This window comes from Lithobates pipiens, unplaced genomic scaffold (assembly GCF_037356315.1).
Source record: "Lithobates pipiens isolate NorthernLeopardFrog02 unplaced genomic scaffold, aLitPip1_a1.2 Scaffold_8, whole genome shotgun sequence".
NCBI lineage: Eukaryota > Metazoa > Chordata > Amphibia > Anura > Ranidae > Lithobates > Lithobates pipiens.
Window position 1 is genome coordinate 61929494 of NW_027507903.1, and position 27229 is coordinate 61956722.

General features: G+C 45.6%; 1 protein-coding gene across 1 annotated transcript in view; it reads left to right on the top strand.

Moving 5' to 3' along the window:
* Positions 1 to 19109, top strand: part of LOC143963324 (transient receptor potential cation channel subfamily M member 7-like) — a 189973-nt gene extending 170864 nt beyond the window's left edge. Inside the window, exons 37-39 of the mRNA XM_077472928.1 lie at positions 1389 to 1440; positions 13184 to 13290; positions 18713 to 19109. Of these exons, the coding sequence (XP_077329054.1) occupies positions 1389 to 1440; positions 13184 to 13290; positions 18713 to 18837 (284 nt within the window). The 3' untranslated portion in view covers positions 18838 to 19109. The remainder of the gene's footprint in view (positions 1 to 1388; positions 1441 to 13183; positions 13291 to 18712) is intronic.
* Positions 19110 to 27229: the final 8120 nt, after the last annotated feature.

Below are 27229 nucleotides of genomic sequence, written 5' to 3' on the forward strand. Positions count from 1 at the left end.
GCGCCGATGTCATCGGGGCATGTGCCCTTTAGAAAGGGCACATCATGCCATTTCTAATAGGAGACATGCAGTGACTGGATTGACATCATGCAACTCTGGCCAGTCACAGAGCCAGAGTTCACTGCCCTGAAAGGAAGAGGGGCGAAGATGGAAGCTCCCTGCTCGCTGGGACAACGGCGGCAGCGTGGGCTTTGGTGTCAGGTAAGTGACACATAATGGGCTACTATGCGATGCATAGTAGCCCATTATGCTTTAGCTTTGCAGGGAAATAAAGAAGAAGTAAAACCCAACAGGTTTTACTTTCTCTTTAATTATTATTACAAATATGTTATTTTATATTTATGAATATAATATATGAATATCTGAATATGAATATATGAAACAGTTGCTCAAATATCATGTGAAAAATGAACAAAATGCTTAGGTAGCAAAAGGATTACTATAGATAGAAACTTTAATACTATTACCAAAAAGTGTAGATTTCACTCCAATGTCACTCCTGTATTGTAAGTTATGACAAACATTTGTCATATTTGTAGCCCTACAGCTAAAATGTAGACATTCGTACGATTTTCCAAAAATTCATACATTCGGAAAGCATCCAAAATACAAATTTCTATGCTTCCGAATTGTATACGAAATATGAAATTTCGTATACAATTTGAAATATGAAATTTCGTTGACGAATTTCAGATCCAAATTCCGTAACACGTGACTGGTGTTTTGTTGACCAATCAGAGGTTTTCTTCTGCTGCTGAGTGGGGGTTTGGAAAATTACCTTTTTTAATATGGGAGTGGGAGACTGGTAGTCGATGGGAGATTCAGAATCGAACAAAATAAGAATGTTCGTTAATATCATTTTACTATTGTCATAATAATTACGATTATTCGTTATGATGAAGTTAAAAACCCAGGAAGTCAGCACAGCACAGGAATGGTGGGAGCCCCTCATAATGAGCACAGCAGGCATACAAACCCAGGAAGTCAGTACAGGACAGGGATGGTGGGAGCCCCTCATAATGAGCACAGCAGGTGTACAAACCCAGGAAGTCAGCACAGGACAGGGATGGTGGGAGCCCCTCATAATGAGCATAATGAGACAACGCCATATTGAGAAAGGTATTTTTTGCTTTTTAAATTCATCATAACGAACATTCGTAATTGTTACAAAAAGTTAACGAACCTAACAAAAATTCGTATTTTGTACGAATCAAAATTTTATTTCGGACTCAAATTACGAAATACGAATTACCGGCTAATACGAAACGGAACGAAATGAAACAAATTTATTAATGGCGCACATGTCTACTAAAATGTGAAATGTAACTGAAGATCAACTGTTAAAAACCACATTAGAAAATGTTTGTGCTTTATTTTTATTTTTCAAGGCGTTGGGGAAAATTTGACAGATCCATCTGTTATTAAAGCTGGAGAACGCAGGTGAGTCATATATATATAAACTAACTTAGCTAAAAGACACACCCAACTGATAGTATTTTGAAATGAAAAACAAAATCATGTGTTAGGCCAACGTGTGTTCACATGGGCCTTCCTCCATTCGCTCCTATAGAGAGGCATATGTCAGCGGTGACATGTCCACTGACACCCGCTGCTATCCAATCCGATCCTGTCTGTGACATCCAGATGGATGGTGACCCTATTTCCCATCTGCCTGGTGGATCGGATAGGATGAAAACAAACTAGAGGAGAGGGGGACTCTGACAGGTCCGTCTCAGTGCAGTGAATGGAGACAGACCGGTCATCTGCCTACTTAGCGGGGATCAGCAGATCAATCCCCGCTGAGCAAAGCGGAGTCCGCCAGGCAAACTGCCTATGTGAAAGGACCCTTATCCGATCCAACCTGCCAGATGGATAGAAATAGGATCACCATCTGTTGGAATTTCATGGGATCGGATAGCAGCGAGTGTCAGCGGACACTTCACCGCTGACAGGAGTGAATGGAGGCTCTAATCAGGTCTGCCTGAAAAACTGACAGGCAGTCCTGATTGAAAAGCCTGTGTGAAAGGGGCCTAAGGCTGAATATTCCTGTCTAATTATTTTCTAATTTGACTTACTAGAGTTAGTTACATGGCCCTCATAAATGTATTTTTTATCTGCATTCCTTTCCTTATCAAGGTTACTGTGCTTTTCGGTGTATTGTAGTTTTAAAGTATATTTAGAAATAAAATACATAAGGCAGTACCGGAGGCGGCTGGTGCTCAAAATTTTTTTTGGGGAGGGGGGTGCAAATAACGGAAAATTGAATTCAAATACTTACCATAATTTTCCTTTCCTGAAGAGCTCCATGGCAGCTGGGTACAGCTGGGTACAGCTGGGTATAGGCTCCACCCCCCCCCATGCCTCCAGGACTTAACTCATATAAATTTGAGCCTACCTACCGTCTCGGGGTTCTGTAACTAGTCCTACCAAGCTGGGTGGGATCTGTGCTGCCATGGAGCTCGTCGGGAAAGGAAAATTACGGTAAGTATTTGAATTAAATTTTCAGTTTTCCTGACGGCTCCATGTCAGCACAGCTGGGAACTAACTAGCCAAAACAGGGGAGGGATAATGCTACACACTCCTCAATTCTGATTAAAAAAACAGAAGCCAGGATGCTTCGGCCAAACTCAACTGTCATTAAGCCATGAATATGAATATTTTGGTGCCCACGTAGCTGCCTTGCAGATAGTTTCAGACACTCGGTCTGCTGCCACTCTCAAGGTCGAGACCCCTCTAGTGAAGGGTGCCGTGATTCTTGTGTGATATGGATTCTGAAGGCACAAAATTTGAGCACTGACATGATTACCACCCTGTCTGGGAAGTACGCGAGTATGGGTTCTTTAAACCCCAAGGCCACCAATGGTGACTCTCTTCTGGCTGATGTTATTGCCACCAGTAAAGCAGTTTTCAGAGAGGTACCACAGGGAGATTGAAGGCATCTGATGAAATAACGTCCAACAGCAATGGGAGATCCCATTTCGGAAACAACTATTTGAGGTTTCAACAAAATTGCATCTTGAAAAAAAGTATTAGGTGTTTATTAGGTATGCCGGTGAAGGCAGAGATAGATGAAATGTGTGCCTATAGCATACTTACACATAGACCGAAAATCAAGCCACGCCTGAAGACATTTCAGAACAGACTTCTGAAAAGTCCAGCCTAAAATCTTGATCAGCAATAATACTGGGAATTTATGGCATATTCTACTATAGGCACAATGAGCACTGTCCTTTCTTGTTTTGTGCATAGGGGAGACTCTGCCAACACTAGTGCCCACTTTACATGGACCCAGCAGACCCCAGACAAGGCTGTTAGCCTTGACAAAAGCTGCCCTGAGGACCAGCAGCAGGGCTCCCTGGATTATGGGTCATTTAGCCGAGACTCCAGGGATTTCGTCCACTCTAATCCACACATGGACGGATGGCCAGCCCTTTAGACCAGCCAGGTAGAGGATCACACCTAGGTCCTGCGCATAGGAGGAAAAAAGAAGAACGCCGAGGCTGTAGGTGGGCTCAAATTTATATGGGTTACATCATGGAGGCATGGGGGGTGGAGCCTATCCCCAGCTGGGCTGGCATGGAGCCGTCAGGAAAAATACCACCAAAAAGTTATATTTGTGGGGGAAAAAGGACATTTATTTTATTTGTGTACATCGTTGCACGGCTGCACAATTGTCAGTTAAATCAATGCAGCGCTGAATAGCAAAAAATTGATTCCTATCTGTGGCTGATCACAAAAACCTGCCCATGCCCGCTGCAAACATATGCTGATCTGGGTTGTATACGGCTGACCATGGGCATAAGATATTGGAAAAAGATCATCTTATCTTACCTGTTTCTATACCTAACACACTTAAAGAGGAAGTAAACCCTGATTTGTTTACTTCCTCTTTGTCTCCCTGCAAAGGTAAAGCATAATGGGCTACTATGCATCGCATAGTAGCCCAATATGTGTCACTTACCTGACACAGGAGCCAGCGATGTCACCGCTGTCCCCTGTAGTACAGAGCGCATGGGAGCCGCCACTAATGGCATATCGCCGTTAGCAGCTCCATGCTGCTAGCGGCAATAGTGCGCCTGCGCACTGCTGTCTATGGCGCATGCGCCATAGACAGCAGTGCCTGTCTTTTAGTAAATATCTCCTAAACTGTGTAGGTTTAGGAGATGTTTCTTGGACCTACAGGTAAGCCTTAATCTAGGCTTACCTGTAGGTCAAAGTGGTTTGTAAGGGTTTACAAGCACTTTAAGGTAGATGTTAACTACTATGACACAGAGGGGAGCTGACACAGAGGAGGGGGAGCTGACACAGAAGAGGGGGGCTGACACAGAGGAGGGGGAGCTGACACAGAGGAGGGGGAGCTGACACAGAGGAGGGGGAGCTGACACAGAAGAGGGGGGCTGACACAGAGGAAGGGGAGCTGACACAGTAGGGGCGACAAAGAGGAGGGGGAGCTGACACAGAGGAAGAAGAGCTGACACAGAGGAAGGAGAGCTGACACAGAGGAAGGAGAGCTGACACAGAGGAAGGGGAGCTGACACAGAGGAAGGGGAGCTGACACAGAGGAAGGGGAGCTGACACAGAGGAAGGGGTGACACAGAGGAGGAGGGGGTGACACAGAGGAAGGGGGGGTGACACAGAGGAGGGGGTGACACAGAGGAGGGGGTGACACAGAGGAGGGGGTGACAGAGGAGGAGGGGGGTGACACAGAGGAGGAGGGGGTGACACAGAGGAGGAAGGGGAGCTGACACAGAGGAAGGGGAGCTGACACAGAGGAGGGGGTGACACAGAGGAGGGGGGTGACACAGAGGAGGAGGGGGGTGATACAGAGTAGGGGAGTGACACAGAGGAGGAGGGGGGTGACACAGAGGAGGAAGGGGGTGACACAGAGGAGGAGGGGGTGACAGAGGAGGGGGAGCTGACACAGAGGAGGGGGAGCTGACACAGAGGAGGGGGAGCTGACACAGAAGAGGGGGTGACAGAGAGGAGGGGGTGATACAGAGGAGGGGAGTGACACAGAGGAGGAGGGGGGTGACACAGAGGAGGAGGGGGGGGTGACACAGAGGAGGAGGGGGTGACTTAGAGGAGGGGGAGTGACACAGGAGGGGGTGACACAGAGGAGGAGGGGGTGACACAGGAGGGGGTGTGTAATGTTTATGCAGAATCGCTGTGACCCTTAACCCCCTTCTCCTCATGCATGCTGTGGGAGGGGCTATACCAGGAAGTCATGCACAGTGTGTGTGGGACTGGAAGCAGCCGCATGATACTGAGAGGGAAATCTGTTGTATATTAATCCTCCATGTAAGAATATACATCGCTTTCTGAGTGAATAATAAACCCTTCCCTGGTTAAGAATTGCATCCAGCCTGTGTGTAACTTGCCGAGCAGACACTGGCAGCATTGCTAGCAACACCCTGAGAGACCCTGTGTCAAATGGGCATAACAGTGGCGACAAGGATTGTGGATTTTAGCACATATGGCTTTCATAGGGTTTATTCAACCATTTGATCCTGCTGCTGAATCATGGAGCTCCTGGGTGGAGAGGCTGGAGCAGTATATGGAAGCAAATAGTGTGGCTGTAGAAAAGAAAGTTGCAGTTTTCCTCACAGCATTGGGTCAGGCTGCATATGGCACTCTCAGAAATGTAATTTCTCCAGACAAGCCGGCCTCTAAGCCCCTGCCTGAGTTAATTCAGAGTCTACATGAGCACTACAACCCAAAGCCGTTAGAAATCGCAGAGCGGTTTAAATTCTACAGTAGGAGGCAGCATGCTGGGGAGGATCTAAAGACTTATATCATTGCTTTATGTAAACTAGCTGCCACTTGCCAGTTTGGAGACTACCTGCAGACGGCTCTCCGCGACATGTTTGTCATGGGACTTTACGACCCAGCCATACAGAAACGTTTACTCACAGAAACAGACTTGACTCTGATGAAAGCCACAGACACTGTTACAGTCATGGAGTTGGCTACACGGGATGCCACCCTACTGAAGGCACCACCTGAACCTCCTGCAAGCCAGGGAGAGGAAATATTCCACACTGCTATCGCCCGACACCCAAGACAGCCGTCGCCAAATCAACCTAAACCTCACCACCCTAATTCTTCTGTCTCTAGGATACCAACTTGCTACCGTTGTGGTAACACTTCTCACAGTGCACCTGCTTGCAAGTTTAAGGATGTCATTTGTTTTCTTTGTGGAAAGACTGGTCATATTAGGCGTGTTTGCCACAGCTCACACTCCCCGAACACTACCACAAAGGTAGACATAAACAGACATCTCATGTGAATACTGACAAGAACGGCTCCAGCTCTGATGAGAAGACCTGTGTCCAGCATGTTGGACTGTTTCGGGTAGCTGGGAACACTCCTGCGATAAAAGTGGATGTCACACTCGATGGCTGTCCTCTCTCCATGGATGTTGATACAGGGGCAGCTGTGTCTGTCCTTTCATGGACTGATTTAAAGGCATCGGGTCAGTAAAGGAGGTCCTCCGCTCTATGGTAGGGACTGGATCAAAGCCCTGGGAATGCCCCCTCTTGCCATTGCCCAATGTACATTGCTTTCTGAGGTAGACCATTGGGTGGAATCCCTGAAGTCACACTTTAAGGAGGTTTTTGAGAACTTATTGGGCTCGGTAAAAAAAAAAAATGGCCCACCTTATCTTTAAGCCTGGTGCTTCACCTCGTTTTGTAAGGCAAGATCAGTGCCCTTTGCCTTGCGGAAGAAAGTGGAAGCAGAGCTGGACCATCTATTGGCTGAAAAGATCATAACTAAAGTTGATAGAAGTGAATGGGCATCACCAATTGTGCCTGTCAAGAAAAAGAATGGAGACATTAGAATTTGTCGGGATTTCAGGGTTGCCCTGAACAACCAACTTCTTGTGGATCAATACCCGTTGCCTCGACTTGAAGATCTATTTGGCTCACTGGCTGGGGGGCAAAAATTTACAAAAATAGACTTAAAGAAGGGTTACCTGCAACTGCAAGTACACCCAAATTCACGCCATCTGTTGAACATTAACACCCATAAAGGATTATTCCAATATAACCGCATGGTTTTTGGCATAGCCCCAGCTCCAGCCATCTGGCAGCGGATCATGGATAAGGGTCCTGGCATGCATACCTTTCACCTAATGTTTACTAGATGACATGCTCATTACTGGTCCCACTGATGAAGAACACAGAACGAATGTTGAAGCTGTGCCAGAGAGACTCCAACGGTATGGTTTACGTGCCAATCTTTCAAAATGCAAATTTTTCAAGTCTCAACTGGAATTTTGTGCCCACACTGTGGACCAACATGGGTTACACACTACTGAAGAAAAGGTGAAAGCCCTTACCCATGCCCCTACTCACCAGAATGTCACAGAGCTCAGGTCCTACCTTGGCCTTCTAAATTACTACCACCGTTTCTTGCTGAACCTAGCACACCAGCTCTACCCATTACATTGCTTACTGGATACAAGAGCTAAATGAATATGGACAGACAAATATAAAGAAGCTTTTCTGCTTTCTAAAGAGCTCATTCTGTCCTCTCAGGTTCTGGTCCACTACAATTTAAAGAAACACGTCACCTTGGCTTGTGATGCCTCACCTTATGGACTGGGTGCTGTGCTTTCCCATGTCATGCCAGATGGCACGGAGCGCCCCATTTCTTTTGCCTCCAGGTCTTTAACCTCAGCAGAACTAAACTACTCCCAGATAGACAAGAAAGCTTTGGCCATTGTATGGGCCACAAAAAAAATTCACACATACATCTATGGATGGGAGTTCACACTTATCACTGACCACAAACCTCTGTTGTCCATACTGAATCCTGAGAAAATAATTTCTACAACAATCGCATCTCGCTTACAAAGGTATGCTTTATTCTTGGGAGGTTATACTTATTCTATCAGATACCGCTCCCACGAGGCCCATGGCAATGCAGATGCATTTTCCAGATTGCCAATTGGAGACCACCCACCTGGAGACATACGCATAGTGGAAATACACAGGCCACGGTCCTGTATGTCCACCTCCCTAATTGCCAGACATACAGCCGCAGATCCCATCCTGTCTCTGATATTCTCGTATGTTCAGGCTGGATGGCCCAGGTGAATTTCGTCCGTACATTACCAGAAAATGTGAGCTTGTGACTAATGCTGGTTGCCTACAGTGGGGCAATAGAGTGATTATACCTCAGTGTTTGCAACCAACCATGCTAAGGATACTGCATGAAGGCCATCCTGGCGTGGTGCGCATGAAGCAGCGAGCCCGGAGCTATGTTTGGTGTCCACAAATGGATAAAGCAATTGAAGATTATGTGGCTCAATGTCCTGAGTGCTGTCAAGCTCAGCGACCCCAAAAGAAATGAACCCTGCTACCTTGGCCGTGGCCGACAGACCCATGGTCAAGACACCATCTTGATTTTGCTGGCCCAATCCAGGGTAAAATGTATTTGATCATGGTAGATGCACATTCAAAATGGCCGGAGGTATTTCAAATGCCTTCTACTACCTCAGCTGCTACCATTCTAGTCTTAAGGAAGCTCTTTGCTCAGGATGGCTTGCCAACAGCCATAGTCTCGGACAATGGAACTCAATTTACATTGCATGAGTTTCAATCCTTCCTCAGTGCCTTGATCATCCAACACTACAAAACAGCTCCTTATCACCCAGCCTCGAATGGGCTGGCAGAACGGTTTGTGCAGACGTTTAAGAAGCACTTACTGTCCACTCTGGACCAGATCGGACTGTCAGAGTAGAAGATGCTGGACTTCTTGACCCTGTACACAAAACACAAACACAAAACACGCTACTAATGGGCTGTCCCCTGCTTTTCTTATGTTTGGCAGGCATCTCCGCACCAAACTGGATTTAGTCCGTCCACAGGAAAAGTCACCAACACCTCCTCCACCAGGCCATCCTGGATTCCGTGCCGGTGATCTTGTATGGTTTTGGAGTTACAGAGGTTTGCCTCATTGGCTTCCTGGCATAATTGATGGACCTCTTGATAGAAGAATGTACCTTGTTTGCCTGGAGAATGGTGTTTATGTTCGACGACACCTTTCACAATTGAGGAAGCTCATTTGCCGACCACTAGAAACAAACCCGACCCCTCTTTCTAACCAACCACCAGAGTCTACTCAGGGCTCTACTAGTGACATATGGCATGGTGTCTGGCATGATCCCACAAGTTCACAACAGTGACCATATTCCTGAGGAGTCCGGACATGTGCCTGGAGTCGCAGAGACTGATTGGTCTGTTGGACACCCACTGACATCTCCAGAACCCTTGACCGACTCTATCCCTTCCAGTGCTGTGCCACTTCGTAAGTCTGCCCGCTAAAGACATCAGACTGCTCTTTGGCAAAGCACTGAAATCTTACGGGATAGGAAACTGAGAAAAAGGGCTCCTGAAGTGCTGCGGGAGCCACAGGACTGTGTTGAAGATACTACTTGCTGAACTGATCCTGTTTGCCTTGTTCTTTATGTGTTGTGTAATTTTTCTCTTGTTATATATATATATATATATATATATATATATATATATATATTTTATGTTTTATTCTTTTTCTTCGAGAAAAAGAGGAGGTGTAATGTTTATGCAGAATCACTGTGATCCTTAACCCCTTTCTCCTGATGCATGCTGAGGGAGGGGCTATACCAGGAAGTCATGCACAGTGTGTGTGGGACTGAAAGCAGCAGCATGATACTGAGAGGGAGATCTGTTTATATTAATCCTCCATGTAAAAAATGTACATCGCATTTTGAGTGAGTAATAAACTCTTCCCTGGTTAAGAAGTCCATCCAGCCTGTGTGTAACTTGCTGAGCAGACACTGGCAGCATTGCTAGCAACACCCTGAGAGACCCTGTGTCAAAGGGACATAACAGGGTGATACAGAGGAAGGGAGGTGACACAGAGGAGGAGGGGGTGACACAGGAGGGGGTGATACAGAGTAAGGGGGAGTGACACAGAGGAGGAGGGGGTGACACGGAGAAGTAGGGGGTGACAGAGGAGGGGGAGTGACACAGGAGGGGGTGACATAGAGGAGGAGGGAGTGACACAGGAGAGGGTGATACAGAAGAAGGGAGTGACAGAGGAAGGGGGTGACACAGATGAAGGAGGGTGACACAGAGGAGGAGGGGGTGACACAGAGGAGGAGGGGGAGACACAGGAGGGGGTGACACAGAGGAGGAGGGGGTGACACAGGAGGGGGTGATAGAGAGAAAGGGGGGTGACAGAGAGAAAGGGGGGTGACACAGAGGAGGGGTGATACAGAGGAAGGGGGTGACACAGAGGAGGGGGTGACACAGATAAGGAGGATGTGACACAGGAGGGGGTGATAGAGAGGAAGGGGGGTGACATAGAGGAGGGGGGTGACACAGAGGAGGAGAGGGTGATACAGAGGAAGGGGGGTGACAGAGGAGGGGGTGACACAGGAGGGGGTGATACAGAGGAATGGGGTGACACAGAGGAGGGGGGGTGACACAGATGAGGAGGGGGTGACACAGGAGGGGGTGATACAGAGGAGGGGGGTTACACGGAGGGGGAATGACACAGAGGAGGAGGGGGGTGACACAGGAGGGGGTGATAGAGGAAGGGGGTGACACAGAGGAGGAGGGGGTGATACAGAGGGAGGGGGATGACACAGAGGAAGAGGGGTGACACAGAGGAGGAGGGTAAGCTGACAGAGCAGATGAGACCTCAGGAGACACACATCGTGAGGCAGGACTCCGGGAGCAAGCAGGCGCGATTATCAAATCCACAGTGCAGTACCGCCCCCACCCCCACCTCCACACATGACCAGCACCAGCTCCGCAGGGCTATTCACAGACCCCCATGTTTGCCGCTCGGCCCGCCCTGTCCCGCACATGGCCCGTTCGGCCAATCGCAGGGCACCCGCTGGCTCAGAGCGCACCGCTGTGTGATAGTGATAGCGGGCACAGGATGATGCGCGCAGCCCCTTTAGATGTTGCGGCCATGGACAGAGATCTGCCTGCCACTGGCCATAGGACCGTGGAATCTGTGCCCGGGTTTCCAGCAGGTGGAAACCTGGGCACATGTGTCAAAACCCAGACTGTCTGGGTCAAAACTGGACAGGTGACAACCCTACTCTGCCCCCTGTACACAGCCTGCACCTACCTTTCTTCCTCTTCATTGTCCAACGGTCAGTGGGAGGATGATGAAGATGAGGCGTTAAATGTCCTGGCATGTCCTCCGATCTGTCACTTCTCCAAGTTTTCCTGTTCTCCCAGCAGCAGCATCTTCAACTAGGCCTCGCTCGGGCCTGCATTCCATCCAAGCTGCGGCAACATTACTTCCAGCTTCTCACTGGCAGAGAGAAACCGGAAGTGACATCAGAGCGGAAAGCACCGCCCACGTTCTACGGCGGTGCCAAGCAACATACAGCAAGGAGAATGACACTATGAGAGTGTAGAGGTGCACTGCATAGCACCACAAAGCAGCAGAAAACCCTGCAAATTAAGTGTCTAGTCTGCAATCACGTGATTGCATTGGCGTCATTGCTTCCCATAGTGCACTGTGTCCTGCACCCGACTGGGGGGGGGGGTGTGCCCATACATCCCCTATAGACGGGCCGCCACTGGTCAGTACTGTTTAACTGCAAACCTAATAGCATATAATGACATATATTTCAATGGTATCTAAACCCAAGAACAAAAATTTAATATATTGTGGTCTACCGGTCCATAGATGTGGTGGCTGTTTTTTTTGTTTTTTTTTTGGTTAACAACATTTTATGCTAGTACATAAAATATCTGTTGATCTTGTCAGAAGTATGTTGTCCTTGTACCTTCCTGTGCACGGAACTGGAATCTCAATCAGGAGAGCAGCCTAGGGTGGCAGCGTTGCTCCTCTCTGAATACATTTTCACCCTAGGACAGGACAGGTGTAAGGAGGTGGGGTCTCTGTGTCCTGCCACTAGGTGGCGCCCTTTCCTAACATATATATAGGTGTGCTTTAGCCAGAGGGGAGTTCAGGTATACAGTCAGTGGAGAGGCATGGAGTATTTGGGTCTGGCCCCTATGAGATATGGTGGAGACTTGGCTGCAGCTATATAGCCTACCATGAACATAGTATTCCCTGGCTGGGAAATGCCTTGGAGTTCTGTTTCTACCAGTTGGGCTTAGGGATAGGAAAAGGACGAAAGACTGTCCACTATAAGAAGTGCTAATATCCGCCTCTGGAATTGTGTGTACTACAGTCGCACAAAGTAAAGCATTAGAAAAGCACTCTAGACTTGTCCCTTACTTTCACTGGTGGCCTATTCCAAAACTGATCCCCGACTAAGCAATGGAGAGCAGGATAATGTGCTGTGCAAATTATTTGTGCATGCTAAGGTGGAACTGATATTCTATTACTACCTCCGAGAGTGGTGCTCACACCAGCTGTGGACTGAAAACCTGCCGATGGCACCCCAGGATGCAATAAGTGTCCTACGTTCTCTTGGCCTCGCCGACAAGTGTGTTACTTACAGAATAACTAGGTGAAAATAAAGGAAATAATTTTTCTGAACAAAGGAAACAAATGCAACCACCACACCTAAAGGGTAGCATTTAGGGGTATAACTATGGTTTGAGTGTTACTGGACTGAAAAAAATATCTTCTGTACACTCATATGCAGTACATTGCTAGGATTTTAGCTAACTTTAATTTAGATAGTTACATGCTATTGTTTGTGTTGAAACAGAAATATCTCACTTAAGACTAGTAACCTTGTTATATCTAATATACACATTGAGAGAAGACTTTCTGTTGCATTGCCTTCAACTGGCATTATCTTTCCCTTGTCACTTGATTATAACAACAAGACACTAAAACACATACAAATTATTATAAAAAAAACAAAAAAACTGGATAAGTATTCAACCAGGTGTACCAAATTTTCCCCATATTTTCACTAATATGATTAGTTCATATGATCCATCGAATGGCCATAATGTGGTATTTTTCTTTTTAAATACTTCAATTAGGAAAGTACTGCATTATCTCCAATGGATGGAGCTGACGTTCATATGAAACATTTATTACGGCTTGGAGAATACCTGTGACATTCGTCCAGCAAATTATTTATGAATAGACCCATACTGTGCTGAAATGGAAATGGTCTTAAGCCAGTTTATGGTTCCTTTCTTACTTACTTTATTCCTTATGACATGTCTTTCTTACTCTTGTCCAGATCGAATGACATGGTATTTGGACCAGCCAACCTCGGGGATGATGCCATTAAAAACTTCTGTGCCAACCACCAATGTAACACATGCTGCAAGCATTTAAAACTTCCAGGTAAGGTATACTTAATGAGTGCACCTGAAGGCAGTATGGGGGAACTGTTGCTTTGTAAATTAATTGCTGGTTAAAGATACCACTCCTCATATCTACACTGATATGACAGCACAATCATTTTTTGTTATTTAATGTACATTATGAACAAGTAAGGTCCATGTCATTAGCCAACCTGCAGAATACACCTCTCCTATAGCAATGAATAGGGCCATGGTGAGCATGAGCGTCAAGAAAAGGAACACTGACACTTTCTGTAAAAAAGCTGGGCAGTGCTGTGCAGAGCCATATATGAAGATCTCTGGAATGGGGAAGAAGTATTAAACATGGCATGCTGCATTAAGGGGGTAGAGAGGATTTGTTAAAGGACTTCAAAGTTCTTCAGAAGTGTTTGCCATGGGCCCTATGTGATCTCATGATACTTATCTCATGTTCAATTTACAACATACAGCATATATTGCTCAGGTGTGTTTTTTTCCGTATTTTCATGCACTCCAAGGAAAAACTGAACATGCACAGTTGTCCTTGTTTTTGCATAGTCACCCCTATGCTTTGAAATTGACTAGCACTGCATTTCATAGGGCTGCATGCTAACAGGGGTCACAAGGTGTCAGCATTGCCACCCTCTAAATCAGTGGTGGTCAACTTACATGATGCAGGGGGCCTCATATGTGGTCCCTCACATCACCAAAGGACCGTACACATTGGTGTGCGTAGCCTATTGCATTAGTGCGTGCACCCCGGAGCACAATGACACATGCATGTATATCAGCAGAGCAATGGACAGTGTCAGTAGAGCAGAGATTGGTGTCAGAAGAGCAGAGATTGGTGTCAGTAGGGCAGTGGAAGGTGTCAGTAGTTTTTTATTTGTATTATTTTTTACAATTTAGATTTTTTAATTATTGTTTACAGTTCTATTTTTTTTTATTATTTGTTTACAATCATTTTAGGAGACCTGTTTGGGGTGGGGGGGGGGGTCGGTTTTTTTAGAGACAGGGAAAGGGACTGAGGACAGAGCTTCCCCAGTCCCTTTCTCTGCAGCCTTCGCTGCCCTGAGCAGTGAAGGAATGGGAAGTGCTCTGTGCTCAACAGCATAGTTTACTATGCTTCAGTTAAGAATGAACACAGGTGCGCTCGGTACAGATACCTCACTGTGTTCATTCAGAAAAAGAAGGTGCCGGTAAAGGAAATATTTACTGGCCCCTTCCCCCACCCTTCATCCTGAAACATCCCCCATTGGAGCCAGAGGGAGAGGGGAAGAGGGAAGCTGGCAGCACTGCAGAGGGGAGACCTTCTTGATGGCTGCATAATAAATACCAGAGGGCCCCAGGATGGTTACCAAGGATCTAGATCAAGCTTAGATAGAAGATGCTATGGCTTTTACCATAAACCAAAAAATGTTTCCTCATATTCAAGAACAAAATTTTCTTATTCAGTAACACTGTTGAAACATAATAATAAAGTGCAGTTTTTGGTTAAATCGAGAATTGTCTTTTGGGGATCTGCATGGTACAGCAAAATACTCCTATGAGAAGGCTATAGATGTGCAGTTATTTTTAGCCTGAATGAAAGAAAATTTGCAGATTTCTCCATCTACACAAATGAGGTAGATGGAGGAATTTCTCGCACCCGGAAATTATAATATTAATAATATAATATTCTTACAGTGGGACCTGCTGCTGTCATGAATACATTGATCTGCAGCAACAGCTGCTTGGCTGCAGCCACAGATTGACAAAAGCTTTTTAGCATGTTCCTTAAACAGAAGTCAATCGACTTCTGTTGAGGGTTTACTAGAGCTTTAACCCTTTCGTACCGGCTGGACACATACAGTATATGCGGCCTTACGGAGGTGGGCTTTTTTCCCTGTGGCCGCATATATGAGTGCCTCCCTTTGTGCTGGGAGCGCGTACTAATGATTGGGACCTGGGACTGTCGGTTATGGGTCACACACTGATCGAAATTCAGATGGGTCCCGCTGACCCACCCAGATTTCAATAAGCCTATGCCCAACTTTAGATAGAAGCTGACCCTTAGCCCTTGTACACACGGTCGGACATTCTGACAACCAAATCCGTTGGATTTTGTCTGACGGATTTTGTCCGAAACTGTTGCATACACGCGGTCGGACAAAGTTGTTGGAAAATCCGATTGTACATAATGTAATGACGTTATTTTGTTACGACGGGACTACGTTCAGGCTAGTAGCCAATAGCTTTGGTCTAGGAATTTGATCTGAGCATGGCACTTTGTCCGTCGGAGTAGGCTACACATGATCGGAGTATGTCCGATCGGAGCATTTTGTCGGAAAATTTTACCGGCAAGTTGGAAAAGTTGGTCCGTCGGATATTCCGACGGAAACAGTCCGATGGAGCCCACACACAGTTGGAATATCCGTCAAAACGGTCCGATAGGACACATTCTGTTGGAATCTCCGACCGTGTGTACAAGGGCTAAGGCACAGAGCAGGTTGAGTGTTGGTGAATAGCAGCTTCCACTTGAAGCTTCTTACATAGGCATCCTGGCTTTTTGATAGTGTTCATTACACTTCGTACTATTGTGCAATGTGCATTTATAAATTTTTCTACAGGAGCTTAAAAATCATTGCACTGTTGATCAACAGATCATTGGTGCAATGTCAGGCTCCTGCACAGTCTTCCTCCATTCTCCAACTTTGTGCCTGTACTTCTGTATGGGCTTTTTGTTACAAAGCCAGAAGAATAGATTAACCCTTTCATACCTACAGGTAATCTAAATGCCTAAACTCAAGTTTGCAAGTTTGACACGTGTTAGTAAAACTGTACATATCGTCACAACTACTTAGTATATCCAGATAGATTATCCCTTGTTTTTTTCAGAACAAATTGGGCTTTCTTTTGGTGGTAAATGGTAATGGTATCTCCTTATTTTTTTGTTTTATTATCTAAGGAAAACTTGGCCAAAATAGTAAAAATAAATATTTTTTTATTCAGCTGTATATTTCTTGCTATTTTCATAATTTACCACCAAAGTACTACCCAAATTAAATTCTCCTGCTCTTGCCGATCGCAGCAATACCACATATGTGGTATATGTTGTTGTTTGTACCTGTAGTACAGCCCAGAAATAATGGTGAGCATTTTGCATTAAAAAACATTTTTTTTATTCTACACAAAATATGCTGTGACCTTTGATCCCGATCTTCACCTTTTGACCTTAATGCTAAGAAAAACCCGGGCAACCTTGGTCCTTTTATTTTATTTTTCTCAATTTTTAGCTTTATATTTACATTTAAAAATTTTTTTTTACACACTTGTATTGTTTATTGCCTCTCCTGCAAGAAAAGGAAGATACAATGTATCATTCTCTTCATTCAGAAAAGGAAGGAAACCAGGTTCGGGCTCACAGTGACTGATCACTGTGATAGCCAATCAGAGGCTACCGCAACGATCAGGTGACCCACAGAACCCACAGTCCCAGGTCCTGATCGTTAGTACGCGCTCCCAGCACAAAGGGAGGTACTCATATATGTGGCCCCACAGAAAAAAGCCCACTTCCGTGAGGCCGCATATACTGTATGTCCCTGGTTGGTACGAAGGGGTTAAAGCAGTAGTAAACCCTCCTTGGTCATTTTTACCTACAGGTAAGACTATAATAATACTTACCTGTAGGTAAAATGAATATCTACTAAATGCACACAGTTTAGGAGATATTCCCCCTGGATGCAGCCAGTTACGTCACCGACACATGCGCTCTGAAAGTCTGGCATACCTTGCCAGACCTTCAGAGCTTTGTGCCAGAACTGAAGGCTCCTGTGTGCATGCAGGAGTGACGTCTTCGCGGCTCTGAAGCATGCAAACCCGGAAAAGAAAGACCGGGGAAAGATGTCAGACCTTTCAGCAGTGACAGCACAGCGCTGGAGGGCTTTGTTCCAAGGTGAGTATTTCGTAATGTGCTAGTATTCGATGCATACTAGCACATTATGCCATTGCCTTACCGGTGGTTTTGTTTTTGTTTTTTTATTTTACAACAGCTACAAGTTCAATAAAGCTCCATGTCTGTCTGCTGCAGTGGTTGTTTTTTTTTCATACACAGATCCCTGTGAATAAATGATGCAGCTGTACTGGCAGAGCCCCACACAGCCATGCTGTTTTTAAAATGTGATGGCAGGTGCAGGGAGAGTGTGCCCTGCCCCCTGTCACAGTGTGGGGGGGGTTGAGGATGTAACATGTTTAAAAGGTGAATCTATCATTTAAGTTATGCACAACCCTATACCTTTCAACATCCTAATGATAAGTTAGATCATTGAATCCCTATCTCATTTTTCTTAAAAAAAGAAGTATAGGTTGTATTTTATTTTTAAGAATCATACTTACCTAGCTGGATGCTACATCTGTCCCCACCGCCTCTAAGACTGAGAACCGAGCAATCAAATACTGCTGATCACTTGGTTCTCGGAGCTCCCTGAGCAGAGAGCTGCTGACTGTCAGTCACCATTGCCTGCTCTTCCTTCTTCTCACTCACTGGGGCGATGGGTAGATAGTGTCCGCTGTGCACAGCACACACAGATTCCGAAAATACCCGAAGATGAACGGCGCCTGCACCGTGAGTCCAGGTTCTAGCCCCACCATCCAAGTGGACATAGAGTTGGAATAAAAAGAGCCGAGTGCAGCGAGGCCGAGCCCGAAGCGTAGCGCCCGAAGCGTGGCGAGCGAAGCGTGCCCGCGAGGGGCCCTCTAATTTTGCCAGACTATGTCTGCCTGGATGGTGGGGCTACCACCTCGACTCACGGCGCAGGCAGGCGCCGTTCATCTTCGGAGATTTTGCAAAGCTTCTTCTGCTCCGTACTGCGCAAGTACGGGGCGGACAGTATCCAATGGCAGGACAGGGGGCTTCTAATTTTGCCAGCCTATGTTCGCCTGGATGGTGGGCTACCACCTCGACTCACGGCGCAGGCAGGCAGGCACCGTTCATCTTCGGAGATTTTGCGAAGCTTCTTCTGCTCCGTACTGCGCAAGTACAGGGCGTTTAGTATCCGATGGCAGGACACTATATGCCAGAACACCGGCTCAGGTCCAGGCATGTGGGTGGATCCCAACCTTATGGTCGCGATCTTGTCCGAGCCTAGACCAGCTCTCCGACATCAGCCCACAGTGGGCTTCAGCCTTCTGTCTGCTGAAAACGAGTCACAGGAGTGCAGAACAAACTTTGGTTGTACTTCTCCTTTAAAACTAGCTCCAGTTGGATTATGTTTGCTCAAAATCTTAATGACTGTCCTCTTCACCGTCCAAAATTTAGGCCCTCCCTTCATATTATAGGCAGTTGAATAGCATTCTTAATTTGTTGCGTTATGTGTGGGTATGGTTGTATGCTTTTTTGTTTTACTTTGATGTTACATAGTATTTGAATGCATGTCTGCTAAAAAAGATCATATTTATCTCCTCAGAGATAAAAAGGAACGACTATGTTGTAGATGAAGCTTTGCTCCGAGGAAGCGCTCTACTCATTAATGAGAGTCATGGGACAGAAAGGCCAATCCAGCAATCTCTAAGGGAAGATCAATCATGTTAACCTGAAAAAGACTATTTCCTAAGCTTTCCACTGCCCTAGAATATTGGCCTGGTGAACGTGCCATTTGTAGGTCTTTTTCATTGTTTGCTATAATATTTTTCAAAGAAAGATTTTTTTTTTTTATTGAGGAATACATTGTTTTAGTCTTCTATAAAATGTTCTTTTTTTAAATGTTGATGTAAATATTTGTCTATGGATTCATTCCATATACTGTGTAATACTGTAATTTTTGGTCAAATAAAAGGTCTAATTTTTGTAAAGGTTTGCCAGTGTAATTTCTATACTACAGATGGATATATGTCTGTACTGTACAGGTACTCATTATGACATCATAGCAGGTTTTCTTTTTTTACATGCAGTAAGTTAACCTGTACGTTCGTATGAAAGTTTACCAGTATATGGCCAACTTAAAGTGGAACTAAACCCTCCTATCCTTTACAGTCAAGGAAGCTGCCGTCTGGTCTCTGTTTGATCTGCAGTTGCCATGATGCTGCACATGTGATCAGTTATGTCACCAGCGATTTCATGGTTTGACAGTTGGGTTGGGGGCACAAGTAAATGTGACAGTTCTCATTCCTGTCATGCCTTGAATGTAACTGTTTTGAGAAATAGTTATATTGATAGAAAACACAGAAAATCTATTTTTTGGGACTTTTTAAAAGTGCATACATATACAAAAGGAGAAATATATAGAAAAAAATAAAATAATATATATATATATATCTATATATATATATATATATATATATATATATATATATATATATATATATATATATATATATATATATATATTTCTCCTTTTTTATATGTATGCGCTTAAAAAGTCCCCAAAAAATAGATTTTTCTGTGATTTTCTGTGTACTTTAAGAGGGATGTGGCGCTTTCAAAATGAATTTTTCCTTTAGACTTGCTCTATAACTACATTTCTCCTTTGTGAGTTATATTGATAGGTTTAGTTCTCCTTTAAAGTGGAACTTTAGTCAGAAAATGAAGTCCTGCTAGATGACTTCAGGTTGGCCCCTTTTGCAGGTATAGATATGTAAAACATTAAAAATAAGTGCCTATACAGTTTAAAATCCAGTAATACAATGTCACACCCTGCTCTGCACATGCTCAGTTGCTCTCCATTTTTTGGCATTGGGGAGTGGTCGGCTGACAGCCTTAAAGCTTAATTAAAATCCTTTATGGCCAAGGAAGCTGCCTCTGTTTGATCTGCAACTGCCTTGGTGCTGCACATGTGATCAGTTATGACACCAGCCATTTGATGGTTTGACAGTTTGGTTGAGGGCACAAGCAAATGTGACAGTTAGCAATCCGGGCATTCCAGCAATGTAACTGTTTTTTGAAACGGGTAAATCTATGGGTTTAGTTCCACTTTATGATTCACTTCAGGGACTCTGGGCTTACGCCGTACGCCAGTATGAACCCAGCCTTAAGGAGTCATTCCAGCTCTTCTATGCTACAAATGGACACCTTATCATATGCCACAGCTACCCTTATCTGAACTATAATACAGATCCAAACAAAGGCTGTCAACCTGAACTTAGCTTAAATAAATACATCCAAACTGCCTGATAAATGCATCATCTAGTTTTTGTTCCCTGTTTGATTACTGTGTTTATTTGTAGTAGATACTACCCTGCAACCGCACAAAAACACGTTAGGGCTGTTATCTGTCACAACTAAAGCTCACATGGAGGTTGCTATTTACTGATTCCTGAAAGTGTTTATAGTGCTACATCATATGTTGGCAATACAGTATACACTGATGTAACTGTTTGAAGCTGTCATCACTTCCAGTAGTTGGGCAATGGCAGGTCTGGGGTGGGAGCCTTGGAGGCAACAAGTAACAGCTGTCATTACAGGCATAGCTCCTAACTGTCCCTGATTTTGAGGGACTGTCCCTGGTTTGGAGCAATGTCTCTCTACCCCTCATTCCTTCTCATTTGTCCCTCATTTTGCTATGATCTATATAGTTGAATATAAAATGCACTTTTCATCTCTCAAAAATTGTTTCCCAGTGCTAAACCTTTTATCCAATTTCTAAATTGCTGCATTTGTACATTTAAAAAAAACAATATAAAAGGAATAGTAGTGGGAAAAAAAAACCCTTGTGGATTTAATTAACCTTTTATTTTGGTTCATTTTCCTTTAAGGGGGTGTGGCAAGGGCATGTCCTATGCCTACATACGTTTGCTAGTAGGTGTCCCTCATTCCCAAAGCCGGATTAACATAGGGGCTATTGGAGCTGCAGCTCCAGGCCCCTTACCTTAAGATAGGCCCATTTGCCAAAAGAAAAAAAACGATCAACTTCGAGGGTCGTAGCTCAGCGACTAACTGGCACACTCTCTTTGCAGCAGACTGAGAGGATGAGCTCACAAGTGCCTTTCCTCGTTTCTTGTCAGAGGCGCTAAGCTCAATGGACAGCTTGGAGCCTGCAGAGTTTGACAGGCAGCACAGTCTGTCAAACTCGCCTATTGATTTCAATGGGGCCACTCTGCAACTGCAAGCCAAACTCACTCGCAGTAGCAGCATAGTCCAACAATGTAAAAATACCATTCAGCAACGTACAAAAAAAATAAAGCAAGGAGGCAGCAGTAGCACCTCATGAACGCCTGTCAGCTGCTGCTATACCACTCATTAAAAAGCAATCCACCACAGATCACTTTTTAGAGGGCAGTGATCATTACGGCAAATATGAAAGAAACACATCATCCATTTCACACCCCACAAACCAGGTCACTCCCCAGCCACTTCCCATGTTAGCCACCTGCCTTCAACTTATATCACAGGTGACCATTTCCCAACCTTCCGATGACAGACCCTACTCCAAAAGATATCACTCCCAATTACTCCCCACCTGCTGATTGATATCCCATGACCACCCCACAACCTCCTGCTGACCAACCTCTCTTCCCAGCATATCCTCACATACCCTCTCACATGCTAACCTGTTGTTGGGATAATCACCCCCGCAATGTTATTGTGTTCTGCCAGTGGAGAGCCTTCCCTACCCACAGAATACAATGATCAGTGTTGCTAACTATAGCTGGCAGTACTGATTGTTTTGAGAAAAACATGACAGGCTGGTCGTAATCAAGTTTATTAATAGATTGACTTGTGTACAACCAGCTAGCCCATACATAGATCGATTATGGCTGGTCTCAGCTCAATTGGCATAATTTCAATCCATGTATGGCTCGCTTAACCACTACACAGTCCCTAAATACCTTCCCCAAACCTTTAAATTTTCCTTCCCAGATTCCTTCATCCGCCTGTCATCTGTGCATAGTGCCCAATGTCATACCCTCCATACTCCTCTCCTGTACATAGGGCCCACTGTCTTGCCCTCCACACTCGTCTCCTGTACATACTGGTCATTGTCTTACCCTCCACATTCGTCTCCTGCACATACTGATCAGTATCATACCACCCATATTCCCCTTGTGTACATACTGCCCACTGTCATACCCTTCACACTCCTCTCTTGTACATACTACCTACTTTCATAAACTCCTCTACTGTACATAGTGCCAGCTGTCAAACCCTCCACACTCCTCTTCTGTACATACCGCCCACTGTGATACCCCCACACACCTCTCCTGTATGTACTGCCCACTGTCATACCCTCCACACTCCTCTCCTATACATAGTGCCCACTGTCATACCCTCCACACTTCTCTCCTATACATAGTTCCCACTGTCATACCGTCCACACTTGTCTCTTATACCGTGGGGCAAAAAAAGTATTTAGTCAGCCACCAATTGTGCAAGTTCTCCCACTTAAAAAGATGAGAGAGGCCTGTAATTGTCATCACAGGTATACCTCAACTATGAGAGACAAAATGTGGAAAAAAATCCAGACAATCACATTGTCTGATTTTTGAAAGAATTTATTTGCAAATTATGGTAGAAAATAAGTATTTTGTCAATATCAAAAGTTAATCTAAATACTTTGTTATATATCTTTTGTTAGCAATGACAGAGGTCAAACAATTTCTGTAAGTCTTCACAAGGTTGTCACACACTGTTGCTGGTATGTTGGCCCATTCCTCCATGTAGATCTCCTCTAGTTGTGGTGTTTTGAGGCTGTCGCTGGGCAACGCAAACTTTCAACTCCCTGCAAAGGTTTTCTATGGGGTTGTGATCTGGAGACTGGCTAGGCCACTCCAGGATCTTGAAATGCTTCTTACAAAGCCACTCCTTCGTTGCCCGGGCGGTGTGTTTGGGATCATTGTCATGCTGAAAGACCCAGCCATGTTTCATCTTCAATACCTTTGCTGATGGGAGGAGGTTTGTGCTCAAAATCTCACGATACATGGCCTTATTCATTCTTTCATGTACACAGATCAGTCGTCCTGTTCCCTTTGCAGAGAAACAGTCCCAAAACTGTTTGCTTCACAGTAGGTATGGTGTTCTTTGATTGCAACTCAGTATTCTCTCTCCTCTAAACATGACGAGTTGGGTTTCTACCAAACAGTTCTACTTTGGTTTCAGCTGACCATATGACATTCTCCCAATCCTCTTCTGGATCATCCAAATGCCCTCTAGCAAACCTCAGACGTGCCCGGACATGTACTGGCTTAAGCAGGGGGACACGTCTGGCTCTGCAAGATCTGAGTCCCTGGAGGCGTAGGGTGTTACTGATGGTAGCCTTCGATACGTTGGTCCCAGCTCTGCAGGTCATTCCCTATGTCGCCATGTGTGGTTCTTCGATTTTTGCTCACCGTTCTTGTGATAATTTTGACCCCACGGGGTGAGATCTTACGTGGAGCCCCAGATCGAGGGAGATTATCAGTGGTCTTGTATGTCTTCCATTTTCTAATTATTGCTCCTGCAGTTGATTTCTTTACACAAAGTTGCTTGCCTATTGCAGATTCAGTCTTCCCAGCCTGGTTCAGGTCTATAATTTTGTTTCTGGTGTCCTTCAACAGCTCTTTGGTTTTCACCATAGTGGAGTTTGGAGTGTGACTGTTTGAGGCTGTGGACAGGTGTCTTTTATACTGATAACAAGTTCATACAGGTGCCATTAATACAGGTAATGAGTGGAGGACAGAGGAGCCTCTTAAAGAAGAAGATACAGGTCCATGAGAGCCAGAAATCTTCCTTGTTTGTAGTGACCAAATACTTATTTTCCACCATAATTTGCAAATAAATTCTTTCAAAAAATAGACAATGTGATTGTCTGGATTTGTTTCCACATTTTGTCTCTCATAGTTGAGGTATACCTATGATGACAATTACAGGCCTCTCTCATCTTTTTAAGTGGGAGAACTTGCACAATTGGTGGCTGACTAAATACTTTTTTGCCCCACTGTACATAGTGCCCCCTGTCATACCACCACAATCCTCTCCTGTACATACTGCCCACTGTCATACACTTCTCTCCTTTACATAGTACCCGCTGTCATACCCTCCACATACCATCCACAACTATATAACTATGTAACATTCCTCTCTTGAACATACTGCTCATCGTCATACCCTTCACACTCCTCTCCTGTACATAGGGCCCACTGGCTTGCCCTCCACACTCGTTTCCTGTACATACTGCTCACTGTCTTACCCTCCACATTCGTCTGCTGCACATACTGCTCAGTATCATACCATCCACACTCCTTTCGTGTACATACTGCCCACTGTCATACCCTTCACACTCCTCTCTTGTACATACTACCTACTTTCATAAACTCCTGTACTTTACATAGTGCCGGCTGCCATACCCTCCACACTTCTCTCCTGTACATACCGCCCACTGTGATACCCCACCACACACCTCTCCTGTACATACTGCCCACTGTCATACCCTTCACACTCCTCTCCTGTACATACTAATCACTGTCATACCCTCCACATTCCTCTCCTGTACATACTGTCCACTGTCATACCCTCCACTCTCCTCTCCTGTACATACTGCCCACTGTTTTACCCTTCACACTTGTCTCCTGTATATACTGCTCACTGTCTTACCCTCCACATTAGTCTCTTGTACATACTGCTCAGAATCATACCATCCACACTCCTCTCCTATACATACTGCCCACCGCCATACCCTTCGCACTTTCATAAATTCCTCTACTGTACATAGTGCCGGCTGTCATACCCTCCACACTCCTCTCCTGTGCATACTTCCCACTATCATACTGTTCACACTCCTCTTTGGTACATACTGCCCACTGTGATACCCTCCACACACCTCTCCTGTACATAATGCCCACTGCCAACCCTCCACACTCCTCTCCTGCACATAATGCCCCATCATATCCTCGACACTCCTCTCCAGTACATACTGCCAACGTTATACCCTCCACACTCCTCTCCTATACATACTGCCTACTGTGTTTCTCTCCACACTCCTCTCTTGTACATACTGCCCCCCATAATACCTTCCACAATCCTCTCCTGTACATGCTACCCCTATCAAACCCTCCACACTCCTCTCCTGCACATACTGCCGAATCATACCCTCCACACTCCTCTCTTGTACATACTGCCCACCTGGCATACCCGCCATACTCCTCTCCTGTACATAGTGCCCACTGTCAACCCTCTACACTCCTATCCTGTACATACTTCCAACTGTCATACCCTCCACACTCCTCTCCTATACATACTGCCAACTGTCTCTCTCCCCACACTCCTATCCTGTACATACTGCCCCCTCCCCATAATACCTTCCACACTACTCTCCTGTACATGCTACCCCTATCATACCCGCCACACTCCTCTCCTGTACATACTGCCCCCATCATACCCTCCGCACTCCTCTCCTGTACATACTGCCCACTGGCATACCCTCCATACTCCTCTCCTGTACATAGTGCCCACTGTCAACCCTCCACACTCCTCTGCTCTGCATACCGCCCACTGTCATACCCCCCACACTCCTCTCCTGTACATAATACCCACTGATATGCCCTCCAGATTCCTCTCCCTCACCTGTATATACTTCCAACTTTTATACCACCCATACTCCTCCCCTATGCCTCTTACCCACAAAACAGTTCTTTAAAATGTACCGTATATACTCGAGTATAAGCCGAGATTTTCAGCCTCTTTTTTGAGGCTGAAAGTGCCCCCCTCGGCTTATACTCGAGTCATCGCTGTCTGCCCGCTCGATCAGCGTGTCGAGCAGACAGACAGCGGCCATTCTATTCAAAAGCCGCGCCTCCGGCTCCGCCTTCGCCTGTGATAGGCGGAACACTGAATTTCCCAGCAGCCTGTGTTCCGCCTATCACGGACGTCGTATCATCCTCGTACTACGGACGAGGATGATACGACGTCTGTGATAGGCGGAACACAGGCTGCTGGGAAATTCAGTGTTCCGCCTATCACAGGCGAAGGCGGCGGCGCAGCTTTTGAACTTTACAATGGCCGCCGACGAAGAGGGCACGGGACGGCACGGCACGGGACGGGACGGGACGGGGGCAAGGCAAGGCACGACACGGGACGGATGCAAGGAGGCAAGGCACGGCACGGGACGGAGGCAAGGAGGCAAGGCACGGGACGGAGGCTCGGGACAAAGGTAGGCTGGACACACACACACACACACACACACACACACACACACACACACACACACACACACACGGATGGAGACACACACAGGGATGGATGGATGGATGGATGGAGACACACACACACAGGGATGGATGGATGGATGGATGGATGGAGACACACACACACAGGGATGGATGGATGGATGGATGGAGACACACACACACAGGGATGGATGGATGGATGGACACACACACACACAGGGATGGATGGACGGACACACAGGGATGGACGGACACACAGGGATGGACGGACACACAGGGATGGACGGACACACAGGGATGGACGGACACACACACAGGGATGGACAGGCATGTCTCACCCTCGGCTTATACACGAGTCAATAAGTTTGCCAGTTTTTTTGGGGGTAAATTGGGGGCCTCGGCTTATATTCGGGTCGGCCTATACTCGAGTATATACGGTATATTGAATATCCTCAGTGTTACCAGCTCTAGAATGGCCACACTTTTGTTAGTTAACTAAAGGAAAACTTCTCATTCCTCATATTTGTTCTGCCCATTATTAGGACTCATTTAATTGTGTGATTACTACTGTGATGTATAGAGGAACATAGGGGATGTCAGCTACTCTAAATTAACCACTGGTAAAAAAAAAAGTGTCCCTGAAAATATTTTTGAAATGTTGACAACTATGCATTTAGGCACAGGCCAATGGCCACAGAGTCAGTAGGGAGCCCCATGAGAGGCTCCTGGCATCCTGTGATATTAAAGCGATAATAAACTTTGCTAACATTACTGCTTTTTAGAGGCTCTCAGGTAGGTTATGCCATAATGTAATAGTATGCACAGCATATTAGCACATTAGGGTACAC